The sequence below is a fragment of the Humulus lupulus genome, chromosome 9 (assembly GCF_963169125.1).
Source record: "Humulus lupulus chromosome 9, drHumLupu1.1, whole genome shotgun sequence".
Taxonomy (NCBI): Eukaryota; Viridiplantae; Streptophyta; class Magnoliopsida; order Rosales; family Cannabaceae; genus Humulus; species Humulus lupulus.
The window spans coordinates 101,601,139-101,615,296 of record NC_084801.1 but is presented as its reverse complement, the minus strand read 5'-3'; the positions used below and the strand labels follow the sequence as shown (position 1 = coordinate 101,615,296).

Genomic DNA, 14,158 nt, shown 5'->3' with positions numbered 1-14,158 from the left:
ATCATATAGCAAAAACTCTACTAAAATCTCTCTAGCTTCATCTTCTTCAAGAGAACCCGAGAGAAACACTGTGAGTGTGTGAAGTTCTTGTGCACCAGCCATCTTACTGTAACCTTTTCCAAGTATAATAACATTGACTCGTGGACTAGGGCTTGTTAACGCCTGAACCACGTAAAAACGCTGTTTGTTTAGTTACATTTCAGCATTTCTACAGTTCTTATCTTTTTATTATTCCGTTAGTTATTCGTTTCCGAAAAACTCGATAAACACCAAATGTTATGATTGGTTAAATACATAGTGAAACTGGTTAGGCACGAAGAGGTGCAAAAACCATAACGATTTCACTATAGCCAACATGTGAGAGTTTAATTTCAGTATAGGCATTTATAAATCATCTTTTTGCATTCAAAGTGTTTCTTTGGAGTGTATAAGAGTACCCAACACGTTTGGGAGCATATGGGAATGTTTTGAGACAAGTTTTGGAGCGCGAAGTTAGTGGGATCTATGTTGCGTCACCTCTGGGAGGGGACGCATCACTGCTCCTATGAAAGACTACACATGCATCACATCGCCTAGGTGTAGGCAACACATCACATAAGGGGTCCATACATGACTGTACAGTGACGTGTTTTTGGCTCCAAAATTCAAATCAAATGTTCTAATCTCATTGGTTAAGTCTAATGAGGGTTCCTATATTATTTGAAGGGGTCATTTGATTTAATTGGTGAATTAATCACTTACCTCTCTCTCTAGATTACTAGTTTTCTTGAGGAACTTCTTCAAGAAAGCTTGACTTGCATGAAGATTCAAGGCATGTGAATCCCAATCTCATTCCATTGTAGTAGCTTCAAGCAATATCAAGAAGGAGGGTAGGAATAGATATTTTTTGACAATAAATCCTCATTTGTGTCAAGCCTTGTTACATTTTTTTTTTTGGTAAGCAAGCAAATTCATTCATCAAAAAACACCAATACAACCTACAGCCACTCAAGGGGGAGACCAGACCAATAAAGAACCAACAAATTCTATACAACTAAGTCTCCAAACCAGATTTTATCTAATTCAGAAACACTATTCTTCACAAAATTATACCCTCTAGTTTTAATGTCCCTTTTAATATGTCTAACTGTACAATCAACACTCTGAAATTTTTCCTCCCATAAAGCAAGGTTCTGGACTCTCCACAAATGATAGGTAGTTGTCGCTAAACTAGAAGCAAAAATCCTCTTCCTAAAACGGGAGAGACCCTTCCCTCTGGCAAGCCATCTCAGAAGTCCTTGAAGATTCTCAGAACTCGAATGCCAATCCAGCCAAAGTTTCACCTCTATGGTACACTTCCTGCTATAACAACAAGAGAAAAACAAGTGAAAGGTATCTTCTGTAGCAGTGTCACATATCAGACAATCAGATGAATTCGTTATTCCCATGTGATGTAATCTATCTCTTGTTTTCAATCTATTCAGATTAGCTAACCAAGTAATGAAAGCATGTTTAGGCACTACACAAGCATTCCAAATAAATCTTGTCCAATACAAGCTCCCATTCTCAGACAAGTCCAAAATTTTTCCATACACTTCATGAATACTATATCGCATAGAGATAAAGGCATGAAAGGAGTATTAATTTTTAAGTCTATTCTTAACAGCTACCAATTTCTTCCAATACCAGCTGGAGTTTAAAGGAGCCTCATACTCCCACCAAATCTCTCCCCTAAGTTAAACCGAATGAATCCATTTAATCCACAAGTTCTCCTTATTTGTGGCTATAGCCCAAACAAGTTTACCTAAAGCTGCAATATTCCAAATTTCAATATTTCTAATGCCTAAACCCCCTTCTTTCTTGCATTTACACACTTCTTCCCAAGCTACACTACCCGGACCTCCATAATCAGTCACTCCCTTCCATAAAAAGGCTCTACAAATCTCATTAATTCTACTGAATACTCTCTTCGGAAGCACAACAATTTGAGCCCAATAAGTGTGCAAAGATACCAACACATAATTTATAAGGGTAAGTCTCCCAGCAAAGGATAAAGATTTCCAGTTCCAGTGCCTAATTCTAGCCACCATTTTATCAACTATACTTTCACAATCACAAGAGGAAATTCTCTTCGCATTAATAGGGATGCCAAGATATCGAAAAGGAAGATTACCTCTCTTCAACTTGGACACCAAGGGCATTCTTTGGATCTCCTCATCTGAAATACCACTGCTAATGAACTCAGACTTGTTGAAATTAGCTTGTAAACCAGAGGTTTGAGAGAATAATTCAAACCCTCACAATAATCGATAAACTGATTTAAAGTCCCCATGCGAAAATAACACCACATCATCAGCAAACACACATATGAGTGAGTTGGAGATCAGCACATCTTTCATGAAACTGAAGGTTTTTACCCCTCACAATTTTCTTCAGAATTCTGGACAGATACTCCATACTCAAAAAAAATAGCAGAGGAGACATCGGATCTCCCTGTCTCAATCCCCGATTAGCATTAAAAAAACCATGTAAAGACCCATTTAGCATGATTGAAAACTTAGGAGATCTTACACAAATCATGATCAATTGAATAAAATGATGAGGAAATCGAAAAGCCACACGCATTTCTTCAAGGAAATCCCATTTGACAGTGTCATAAGCTTTCTGAATATCCATCTTCAAAATGCAATTCGGCTTACCTCATTTCCTACCATAGTGCCTAATTAAATCTTGGCAAATCATTACATTATGCCCAATATATCTTCCTTGAATAAAACCTCCTTGATTACCCGCAACTATATCAGGCAAAACTTGTCTCAATCTATTACATAAAAGCTTGGCAGCTACTTTATATAACACATTGCAACAAGAAATAGGAAAAAATTCACTAACACACTCGGGGCAATTAACTTTAGGAATTAGAGTAATTATGGTGGAATTGATCTCCTTCAACAGATTACCAGTTGAAAGGAAAGACAAGACTGCTTCACTTACCTCCTCACCAATTAAATCCCAATGATGTTGAATGAAATAACTACTGAAACCATCCGGGTCTGGAGCTTTCTCACCAAGGATCTCAAAAATGACAGTCTTAACTTCTTCCTTCTCAAAAGGCTACAAAAGAGCTTGAATATTAGCTGAGGAAAGAACAACCCCTTCATTCATGACACATCTTTGCACTTGCCTTCTTCTCTGATATTTCCCTCCCAGTAGCTTATGATAATATTCAAAAAAAGCACTTTGGATTCCCATTTGAGTATCATGCCATTGACCTTGCTCATCGAGAATAGCATAACAGAATTTTGTAACCTACGTATCCGAATCCTCCTATGGAAAGCTTATGTTTTGGCATCACCAAATTGGAGCCAACTCAACTTCGCCTTTTGACCCAGAAACTCTAGATAAGCATCCTTAAGCTTAGTATGCCCCTGCCTGCATCGCAACTCCTCAGTGATAAGCTGAGAATTATGAGGATCATCATTAACTTGCTGCTGAATTTGTTGCAATAATTGTTCAGAATGAAGGTAAGCAGCACCAATATCTCCGACTAAACAATTATTCAATTGTTTCAAAGACACCTTTACTCGCTTGAGTTTAGTCATTACTCTATACATAGGAGTGCCATGAACCGGATTTTGCCAAGCCTCCCTAACACAATGCTGATAACCCGAAAACCTTTGCCACATTTTGAAATAACAAAATGGCTTCTTCCCTAATTCCATAGTCTTACTCAGAGAAACAACAACTGGGGAATGGTCAAATACACCTTCTGGCAAAAAACAAGCATTCGCATTCGGAAACCTTTCCAACCAAGCTGGATTACCAAGCACTCTATCAAGTTTTGCAACAATTCTATCAGGTGGAGACTACTTATTATGCCAGTTGAAGAAACAACCATTATAAGGAATATCAAGGAAATCACACTCTAGCAAGCAATTACGGAAAGCTTCAGAATAGAGGGACCTCACCCTTTCACCAATCCGCTCATCCTGATTAATGGTGGCATTGAAATCGCGTAGTAAAATCCACGGCTCCTTAGTCTTTAGATCTCTAATTTGTTTCCATAAATCCCTCCTACGCTCCTCTTCATTAAATGCATAAACAAAGGTACAAAAAAAACCCCTCAAACCATTTCTGGGTACCACCCAACAATGAATGCACTGACTTGAACAAAAACGAATATCCACTGAGAAAACATTGGGGTTCCAGGCCATTAATATTCTGCCATTATTAAACCATGCACTATTTGAAGTAAAACACCAATCTTTAAACATATTGAGGAATAAGGCTCCCAGCTTCTTAGCCTTAACCCTAGTCTCATGGAGTCCAACCAAACTAATTTTCTTAGTCAAAATGAAATTTTTGACTTCATGCTATTTCTGAGTTTGGTTCAACCCCTTCACATTCCATGATAGGACCTTATCCATTCACTGTAGGAGGATCTTCCCCTCCTGCAGTGATATCAATTCCTTGGTCTGCATCCTTTGTCCCCTTATTTGGTTATGCCAAAACTTGGAAGGTATTACAAAGATCTTCAGGGATCCTCTCCTTGTGCCAATTATTACCAAATCCCTTCCTTCCTTTCCCTTTGACAGCACAAAACCCATAAGCATCTACACTGACCTATTTAGAAGCTACCTTCCCTTGATCTTTGGGTATCCAAACCTTAGGCCCAGATTGCTTCTTACACAAAGTAGTCTCATGTCCCAACCCATTGCATTGTGAACAAACAATCGACTTCCATTCATAGTGCACCATCACATCCATCTGGCAATCCTTCTCATTGATAAAACTTATAATGCTAGGGAATGGTTGAGAAATAGAAACCTCAATCATTATCCTTGCAAAATTAAGACATAGGAGTGAAATTTTAGAAGGCTATAGATCAATATCAGGCTGATCTATTCCATGCTCAGCAACATCCTTGAGACTTTACTCTTCAAGATAAAGCCAAGGCTGCTGCTGATGCATTCATAATTCAGGAGCATATGTATCACAACTTCTTGACTCAAAGAAGCAAGCTTACTTGGTTAAGAAAGGGTGACATGAATACTGCTTATTTTCATGCTTGTTTGAAAAAGCGCAAGGAGGATAATAGAATAGCTACTTACATAACTGAACAAGGTAGGGTGGTGGATAATTTTTCTGATGTGGTTTCTCATTTTCTGAATCACTTCAGAAGTTTTATGGGTAGCCCTAGTTTAGCTACTAAGAAGATAAATAGGCAGTGTGTAGAGATGGGATCCAAACTCTCAATTGACCAGCAGCTTCAATTGTTGATACCTTTCTCTCACAAGGAAATATGAGATGCTATATTTAGTATTACCAATATCAAATCCCCGGGTCCAGTTGGGTTTGGTTCTGCTTTTTTCAAGGTGTTGTGGCTGGAAATTGGCAGTGAAATATGTAGAGCTGTAGGACAGTTCTTTGAGACAAGCAGTATTCCTAAGGAGCTTCTTAATACTACTCTGTCCTTGGTCCCTAAAACTAAAAATCCTTCTCGGGCTGTGGACTATAGGCCTATTGCTTGTTGTTCTACCATTTACAAATGTATTTCAAAGCTATTATGCTCTAGATTGGCCAGGGTCGTTCCTGATTTAGTTCAATTAAATCAGGGAGCTTTTGTTCAAGGTAGATCAATAGCTCATAATATCTTGATTTTCCAAGATCTTATCAAAAATTATGGGAGATCTTCTATCTCGCCTAGGTGTGCAATTAAAATTGACATAAGCAAAGCTTATGACACAGTCGATTGGGGGTTTATTGAGGATCTCCTAAAGGCTTTGTGTTTCCTTGCTAGATTTATAGGCTGGATTATGACTTGCTTAAAAAACACATTGTATTTCTTGCTTATGAATGGAAGGGTTCAAGGAAGTTTTAAGGGTGAGAAATGGCTTCGTTAAGGGGATCCAATGCCACCACTTTTGTTTGTTTTAATCATGGAATATCTCACTCGGAGACTCCAACTGGTAGCTCAAGATTCTATTTTCAGGTTTCACCCAATGTGTAAGAGTGTTAAACTTCTTAGTTTATGTTTTGTAGATGATATGAATTTATTTTGTAAAGGATCTCTTTCTGCTGTTAAAGTGCTCAAGGGTTCTTTAGGGGATTTCAGTTCTCCTACAGGGCTCCAAATTAATGCTAGTAAATCTCATATATACTTTGGGGGAGTTTCTGCTGTTGGCAGACAGATGATAGCAGCTGAGATACAGCTTTCAGAAGGGTCTTTTCCTCTTAAGTATCTTGGTATCCCTATGAGACCAACCAAATGGAAGCATGAAGATTGTGACATTATCATCCAAAAATTCAAATTGCGATTACATACTTGGGATAGTAGGCACTTATCATTTGCTGGTAGAATCCAACTCATCCATTTAGTTCTCTTTGGACTGAGGAACTACTAGATAAGCATTTTTGTTCTTCCCCAAAGTATTATTAAGGAAGTTGAAAAACTTTGTCGTGGTTTTCTCTAGAGATTTAATGGTAATATGAGCAAGATTCATGTGGCATCTTGGTCGAAGGTTTGTCTGCCTAAACCTTATGGAGGTCTTGGGTTCAGAAATGGTTCAGATTGGAACCGTGGCATCTTAACAAAGTATATTTGGGCTATTTCTGAGAAGCATGATGTGCTTTGGGTTAAATGGATTAATTCAATCTACTTAAAAGGCTCAAATTTATGGTCTTATAGGCTGCCTCCTGATACAAGCTGGTATTGGAGGAAGTTATGTAATTTGAGGGGAAAATTCAGCTGTGATGAGATTAAAGCTGCTGGTGCATCAGGAAAGTTTCAAACATCTAAACTGTACAATAGTACCCTTTGCCAACAACAGGTTGGCTATCATCGAGTTGTATGGTGTAAGTTGTCTATCCCTAAGCACATATTTCTGTTATGGCAAGTTGTTAACTCTCAGCTGCTTACCTATGATAATATGCTCATGTTTTGTGTGCCAAGTTGTACAGTTTGGTTGGTTGATTAATGAAGTTCCATTCTTCTTGATCAAAAAAAAAAAAATTAAGTTGCTCCTTTGTTTTTGTTAGTGGATCTATTTTTGAAGGTTTTCCAATTTGAGACACAATCTTGCATAATGACTGTTCACCCCAATATTTCAGATCAAGGTTTGTTAACTGGATCCAAATGGGCACTTGCTGCATGTCCTCCTTTTTAAAATCGTCATGAGCATTCCAAGGCTTCATGATGAGCAGCTTCTTGTCAAAGAACATGATCCCATTATTCAGGACAAAATCTCTCTGTTCAACCGAATGGAATCTCACTATGTAAACACCCTGTCCTAACCCAGCCACTTTGTCAACCCCCATATTCTTCCATATACGATGGCAAAATCCTTCAAGAACAGCCAATGGAGGATTAGCCCCTAGCACATAACAAACAAGAGAGGGACTCCAGTAAGTCACCTCCTCTGCGATATCTTCCATATCAATTTTAACAATCTCAGCAATATGTGTCTCCAAACCAGTAACTCCTCCTAGATTATTTGAAATTTTTTGAAGTAAATTACCTACATTACCCGATCCAGGATTGGAAGGAGAAATAGGGTTCGACAGAGCCTTACCACTAAGCTGAGCCTCTCGCTGTTCCAACAAGTGAGAAAACTGAATCCTGATCTGAGACTTGCACTGAACTTCAGAAGGAGAAGGGCCCTCTGCCACCTTCGCTATCTCACTCCCATTTCCATTTTGAATGGGTTCTTCATCATTTGAGAACAAAACCGGTTCCACTCCAATTAAATCCACCATCGGTTTTACTTTCCGCGATACCTCTGAAGAAGAAGGGCCACGTTTAGGTCTACCGCGCTTCTTCTTGATCTTGGATCCTCCTGCCATGGCACCAGCACTAAGCCGAGAGAGAAACGAAGAAGAAAGAAAAAGTCAGCCTTGTTACATTTTTTAAGTCACATAAAATTATAGACTTGTGATTTTATGTATCAAGGTCTTCAACCCGAAGGTCGATTCTACGACTTGTTTTACTTATGTTATGTTCTTTGTATTATTTTTCCATTAGAGTATAGATTATCATTGTTTAATTCATTGAGTTATAATATACAAAGCTTGGTTTATAGCTTCAATCCCAACAATGAAAAATCTCTAACCCCAAATCTAAGTTTTGTATCAAAGATTTTTTATCTCTAAGGATTATATACTCACCAAGACCATGGAAGAAAGCTCCTCAATCTCAGCCTTCAAGTTCATGTCTCAAGATTGAGTGAGATTAGATCAATTCGATGGATAAATTTTTGTTCGTTGGCAACACAAGATCAAATTTATTCTCACAACATTGAAGGTTCACTACATCCCTGACAATGATTTGAAACCTTGGATGCTCCAAATGACGATGATACTCAAGAAATGATCATGGAAAGGAAGAAAAGGGAAGAAGATGAGCTAATATGTAGAGGCCACATTCTAAATGCTCTATCATATCGTCTCTATGATCTCTACACAAAGATTAAATTGGCAAAGGAGATTTGGGAAGCTCTTGAGAAGAAGTCAAAAATTGAAGAAGAAGGTGTTGGGAATACATTTTACAGGATCATAAATATTTTCATGTATGTTTCATATATTAAACAAATTAACATATAAAACAACCTAGAAACATGTTTCTAATGAATTTCATTATGTAAATCAAATAACAAAGTTTAAGAATCTTACTTTTATGCAGCAGATATTGAGACTCCTTCCTTCACTCTCTCAAACACTTGTTCCTTTCTTTCCCAGAGTTATGACAAAATAGTGAACTGGATCTTCAAACTACATAGTCTTCCACAATTACCTTTGATCACCTAGACTATAGCGAACAATTCTCAACACATGAGACAGGAAAATTATAGAGAAGAAGAGAGAATATGAGTGACTACAATAGGTCTCGTGAGTCTATTTTTTTGCTTTCTCACTTCACTTTTTTGGATCACAAAACCCTAGATTTAAGTACCTATTTATAGCAATACATTTAGAGTTAATTCAGTTTAATTAAACAATTAAACCAATAGCTTAAAAATCCCTATATCGCTGAATACTAGATATTTTTCCAAGCCTTGGGATTTTTCTATTTTTAAATTCAAAGAATAAAATCTTTAAATTCAAATACTATTATTTTCTATAATTATATAATAAAACGAAACTCTTATTAATTAATTAAATATAATATAATATAATATATATTATACAAAAATTTCGTATATAATGAAATCTTATAAAGTTTTAACATACATATAATTATATTTAAACAATATTTAATTAATTAAATCATTTATTTAAATTAGCTAATTATAATTTGAACTTGTATTTAATACTATTTATCAATTTGATACCAATTTGTCATAATTAATAAATTTGCCCAAATTTCTCTTTTCTTCTCTAATTGATAATCCTAATTGATAATTAAATCAATTAATTGAGACTATCTAGATGATTTAATCAAAGGCATTGTGGGGACCATGGACCCATGAATTCAAGCTCCAATAAGTTACCATAAAATTATTCGATAATAATTTTACTACTTATTAATTCTTTGTGACTCCACTAAAGACTCATAAAGCGCTTGGAATCATAGAGCGCTTTACACTTAAAGTAAATATGTTATCTATTGTTACAACCATAATTTGTTATTCAATCCTCTATAGAAGATCTACAACTAAGTCGGGTACAAATTACTGTTTTACCCCTCATTGTATTTTATCCTTAAATGCCACTAAGTTCCTTATAAATGATATTTTCGTGAACTTTAATCACAGAATCAAGTACTCAATCATTTAACTCGTTGAGCCAAGCTATAAGGTCATCATCATTTCACTTCTTGTTAGAAGCTATAGATGTTCATATCTATAAATAACACTCCCACTCAATTATACTACCAAGTCCCCAAGATGTAAGTATGGGCTAGTCCAGAGGGTAAGCTAGTAACAACAAATCAAAGAACTTGAATAATACAATCAGTTAGAATACTAACTATTCAAAATTGAGATTGACTTTACCTATGGTAAACTTTATGATATGACAATATTAGATGATAATGGTACATTTACTTATCTATCTAAACTCAATATCGGTTCAGTCTGATGTAACAAATACACCTGATCTTATCTACTTTGCTAATGTTCTGGAATGAACATAACACAATAATGTGTAAGATGACCATATCGTAGATTGGCAAGTCAATATAAATCTGGTGCACTGACTAATTTTATGACTAACTTATTTTTGAACATATAATCATATTTATATTCCACTGTGATTACGTCACAATAAATATGATTACCTATATGCTCGTTATTTAATAGAAGTTTATATTAATCAAATAATCATGAAAATAAAACATGTGAGCAAAGTGATTGGCCAAGTAAAAAATGATTTCTATTCTTTTATTGATAATAAAATGAGATCACAAAGATATTTGGTTTTAATTAGGGAATAAAACCCCAACAGAAGGTACCAAGAAATTCTTCATAACTCAAAACATTGAATTTAAATTCTTTGATGATAAAACTGTTACTCCCCCAAGTACATGAGCTACAAGTTATTGTGAATAATTTATTTACTCTAAGATTACATTGCCAAAATCCTTCATTGTGTGTGGGATCACGACTAAGTTGCCTCAATCTTGGAGAGGCTATAGATAGAAGATTCTCCATAAGAATGAGGAGATATCTTTGGAGGAGATCCTAAAGCACCTATGGATTGAGGAGGAGTCTCATTCTAGAGACATGTGCATATGGATGTAACGCCCTAAATTGAATAACTTTTAAATATGAAAAATATTTATTTAAAGCTCACAAATTCATAGTAATATGAGAAAATTATCCAGTGGGTTTCTTAATCGAAACATGCACAAGGTCAGAACCAAGTTTAAAACAAAAATGTAGTTCATGAACTTTAAAGAAAATGACATCCACTGGCCTTTCATTACAAAATTACATTCATGATAAAAATAGCTTATAACTCAATGGCGTTCTCGATCTTTTTCGTCTATCTATCTCCCCACAAGATACACACTTCTATTATAGATCTATCTCAACTTGCAACATAACATATAAGACATTCACTAATTTCCTGCAGGGGGAAAGGTAAGGGGGGTGGGCTAAACAACCTTGTAAGGAGATTTCACCAAACACATATCATTCTTATAAACATATCATAACATAAAAAAAACATCATTATCATAAGCATCATCATTATAAACATAAACATAAACATCATCACACATATCATCATTATGCAAAACCTATGAGCGCACTACACACATAAATGGGAGAGATAACTACGAGGATGCACTGGGTCCTCTCCGTGACAACTTTGGTGAAAACTATTGCAACCTTTGTTCATATTTTACCTTCCCAAGTACGTGTTCTAAAATATTTAATATACAACATGCATTCCATAAACAATAACAATCAAGCAAATATGTTTAACCTTTTTATACTGGCATGTGTGTGGAGACTTTGAAAAAAGAAAGTGATCTCGCTTATCGATCAAAGCCTATCCATAAATAATAATAATAACCTTATTTAGAAAATATCATGCTTAAATAGATAATTTACACGCCCAAAAACCTATTTGCATGAGCCACGCAACACGTAGCTTTATTTCATAAATCAATAATATACCATTCTCATAAATCAAACTTAACCTAACCCAAACACTAATCAACCTTGAAAAAAAACAAAGATACCTTAAGTTGATGTGTAGGTCAATTCACTATGAAGCACCACCACCTTAGAGATTTCGAATCCTAGCCATAAGAACCATGCCTCTCCAATAACCATCAAAAGAACAAGAGGAGAATGAACTTGAAGATTAAACCATAAAATCAATATTTTACCATAAACCTTGTGTCCAAACTCGAGCCCTAGATCTTGAGATCCACCTCTCGTTCTCCACTCTATCTCTTTTCTTTATTTCTCACACCCACTCTTTTCCTCTTTCTCTCTAGTCCGCGTAAAGGAGAAAGGAGAAGCAAGTATTTTCTTTATATATGCTCCAAATTCCTTAGCCACCAATTCTACATTAAATGGTAATTGATCCTAATTACCAAATAATCATAAAATCTTGATTTCATAGCATTAATCACTCCCACTATTTTCTCTAATTTGTCTCATGATTCTAGTCATCTTTTAAAGCCAAGCTCTACATTGATTTCCAATCCCCATGATTTTTGAAATCACTAACTAACAATCAACCGTAAATGCTTATTGATCTTAAATTTCCAATTACCATTAACACACTTGATTCCATTCTTAATTATTTTCATAAAAACTACGAACCTAGTATACTTCGTGCACCAAGTTCATGATTACACTTTCAATCCCCATGATTCTCGAAATCCTTTCCTTCATCATCTTATTTTCAAAATCACTGCCAATAGAAAAAAAAATCACCCTTTGATCATTCTTTATTGACTTGATATCAATCACACTTAAATGAGTAATAATCCCTTAATCCATTTTCAAAAATTAGCTTAATAAAGACACCTTGAGTTACCAAATCAAGCTCTAAGCCAACTAGCAAATTCCCAATCAAATCATAATCACATTAATTCCTCAATTGACATTGAATCGCCATGATTGTCACTCTTGCTTCTCATTGATTATCTAAAAATCAATGTGATCACATTTTAATCCTTTTCACACACCTAAGTAGGCTAGTCACACATTTATGTTCACATATTTTATCAAATACAATTAATTCAAAGCATTAAATCAATAATTAAAATAAATAACAACAATAATTAAAATAAAATAAAATACGCGTCTGGATATTATAATCTACCCTCCTTTAGTGGAATTTTGTCCTCGAATTTTGTCTCACCAAATAGCTTGGGGTATTGCTTTCTTATGTCACCCTCCAACTTCCAGGTTGCTTCTCTTTCCGAACAGTTCTTCTACAAGACCTTAATTATTGGAATATTCTTGAACTTCAATTGCTTAATCCAATTTTCTATGATTTGCATCGGTTGCTTTTCATAGCTTAGGTCATGTCTTAACTCTAACAACTTAACACATTGGATAAGTTTGACATATACTTTTGCAACATGGAAATGTGAAAGATGTTATGTGTGTCTGCTAGGGCTGGTGGTAAGGCTAAGCGGTAGGAATCTTTGCCTACTTTGTCCAAAATCTTAAATGAACCTATAATTTTGAGCATAGCTTACCCTTTTTCCTGAAATGCATACATCCTTTCATAGGTGATACTCTTAGAAGCACATTATCATTTACTGCAAATTATATTTCTCGGTGCTTTGAGTTTGCATAACTCTTTTTGTCTACTTTAAGTTTCCATTTCTCAATGCTTTAGGTTTGTGTCCTTGTCCTAATATTTTCAACCACTTCGCTAGCTTCCATAACTGATTTCGGTTCCAACATTTTCCTATAACCTACCTCATCCCAATGAATTTTTTAACTGCACTTTTGACCGTATATCATCTTATATGGAGCCATTGCAATAATTTACTGATAACTATAGTTGTATGAAAATTCAATCAACGGTAGATAACGACCCCATGATTTTGAAAAGTCCAGTGCGGAGGGCCTTAACATGTCCTCTAAGATTTGTATTGTCCTCTCAAATTGCTCATCAGTATGTGGATGGAATGCTGTACTGAATCTTAATCTCATGCCCAAAGCTTGCTGAAAAATCTTCCAAAACATTGAGAAAAACACCAAATCTCTATCTGATATAATCGAATTTTGTACTCCATGAAGTCGCACCATTTCACTTACATAAAACTTTGCATACTAATCCATAGTATAAATCATTTTCATTGGTAGAAAGTGTGCTAATTTCATGAGCCGGTCAATTATTATCCATGTTGAGTCATTGTGCTTTATGGTTTGGGGTAAGCCCACCACAAAACACATGGCTATGTCCTCCCATTTCCACTATGGGATGCTTATGGTTTGTAATAACCCAACAGTTTTTCGATGTTCTGCCTTAACTTGTTGACAAGTAAGACATCTGGCAACATATTTGGTTATGTCCTTCTTCATCCTTGACCACCAATACAATGTCTTTAAATCATTATACATTTTAGTAGATCCAGGGTGTAGGGGAATATGGTGTAGTGTGTGCCTCCTTCATGATTCATTCCTTAAGCTCCTTATCATTAGACACACATATCTTGTCGTCATTTCTTTGAATCAGCGCTTCTTGCTTCACTAGCGTTTCATCC

General features: G+C 35.6%; 2 protein-coding genes across 2 annotated transcripts; both read right to left on the bottom strand.

The window, feature by feature from the left end:
* Positions 1 to 1,025: 1,025 nt before the first annotated feature.
* On the bottom strand, positions 1,026 to 1,595 carry LOC133799898 (uncharacterized). Its single transcript, XM_062237888.1, has one exon. It carries the CDS (start codon positions 1,593 to 1,595, stop codon positions 1,026 to 1,028), a length of 570 nt encoding a protein of 189 aa, XP_062093872.1.
* Positions 1,596 to 1,715: 120 nt separating this feature from the next.
* Positions 1,716 to 4,815, bottom strand: LOC133799897 (uncharacterized). The gene is made up of 6 exons (XM_062237887.1): positions 4,618 to 4,815; positions 3,948 to 4,139; positions 3,360 to 3,845; positions 2,974 to 3,093; positions 2,505 to 2,655; positions 1,716 to 2,239 (listed from the first exon to the last, which is right to left on the bottom strand). Exons 1-6 carry the CDS (start codon positions 4,813 to 4,815, stop codon positions 1,716 to 1,718), a joined length of 1,671 nt encoding a protein of 556 aa, XP_062093871.1.
* Positions 4,816 to 14,158: the final 9,343 nt, after the last annotated feature.

Excerpts from the sequence above, each read along its gene's own strand:
- LOC133799898 (XM_062237888.1), bottom strand. The coding sequence starts at position 1,595 with ATGCGATATAGTATTCATGAAGTGTATGGAAAAATTTTGGACTTGTCT.
- LOC133799897 (XM_062237887.1), bottom strand. The coding sequence starts at position 4,815 with ATGATTGAGGTTTCTATTTCTCAACCATTCCCTAGCATTATAAGTTTT. Across the intron at positions 3,846-3,947 it reads ATGAGCGGATTGGTGAAAGG|TCTCCACCTGATAGAATTGT; the intron begins GTGAGGTCCCTC and ends CATAATAAGTAG. Across the intron at positions 2,240-2,504 it reads GCTAAATGGGTCTTTACATG|CTAATTTCAACAAGTCTGAG; the intron begins GTTTTTTTAATG and ends CTGGTTTACAAG.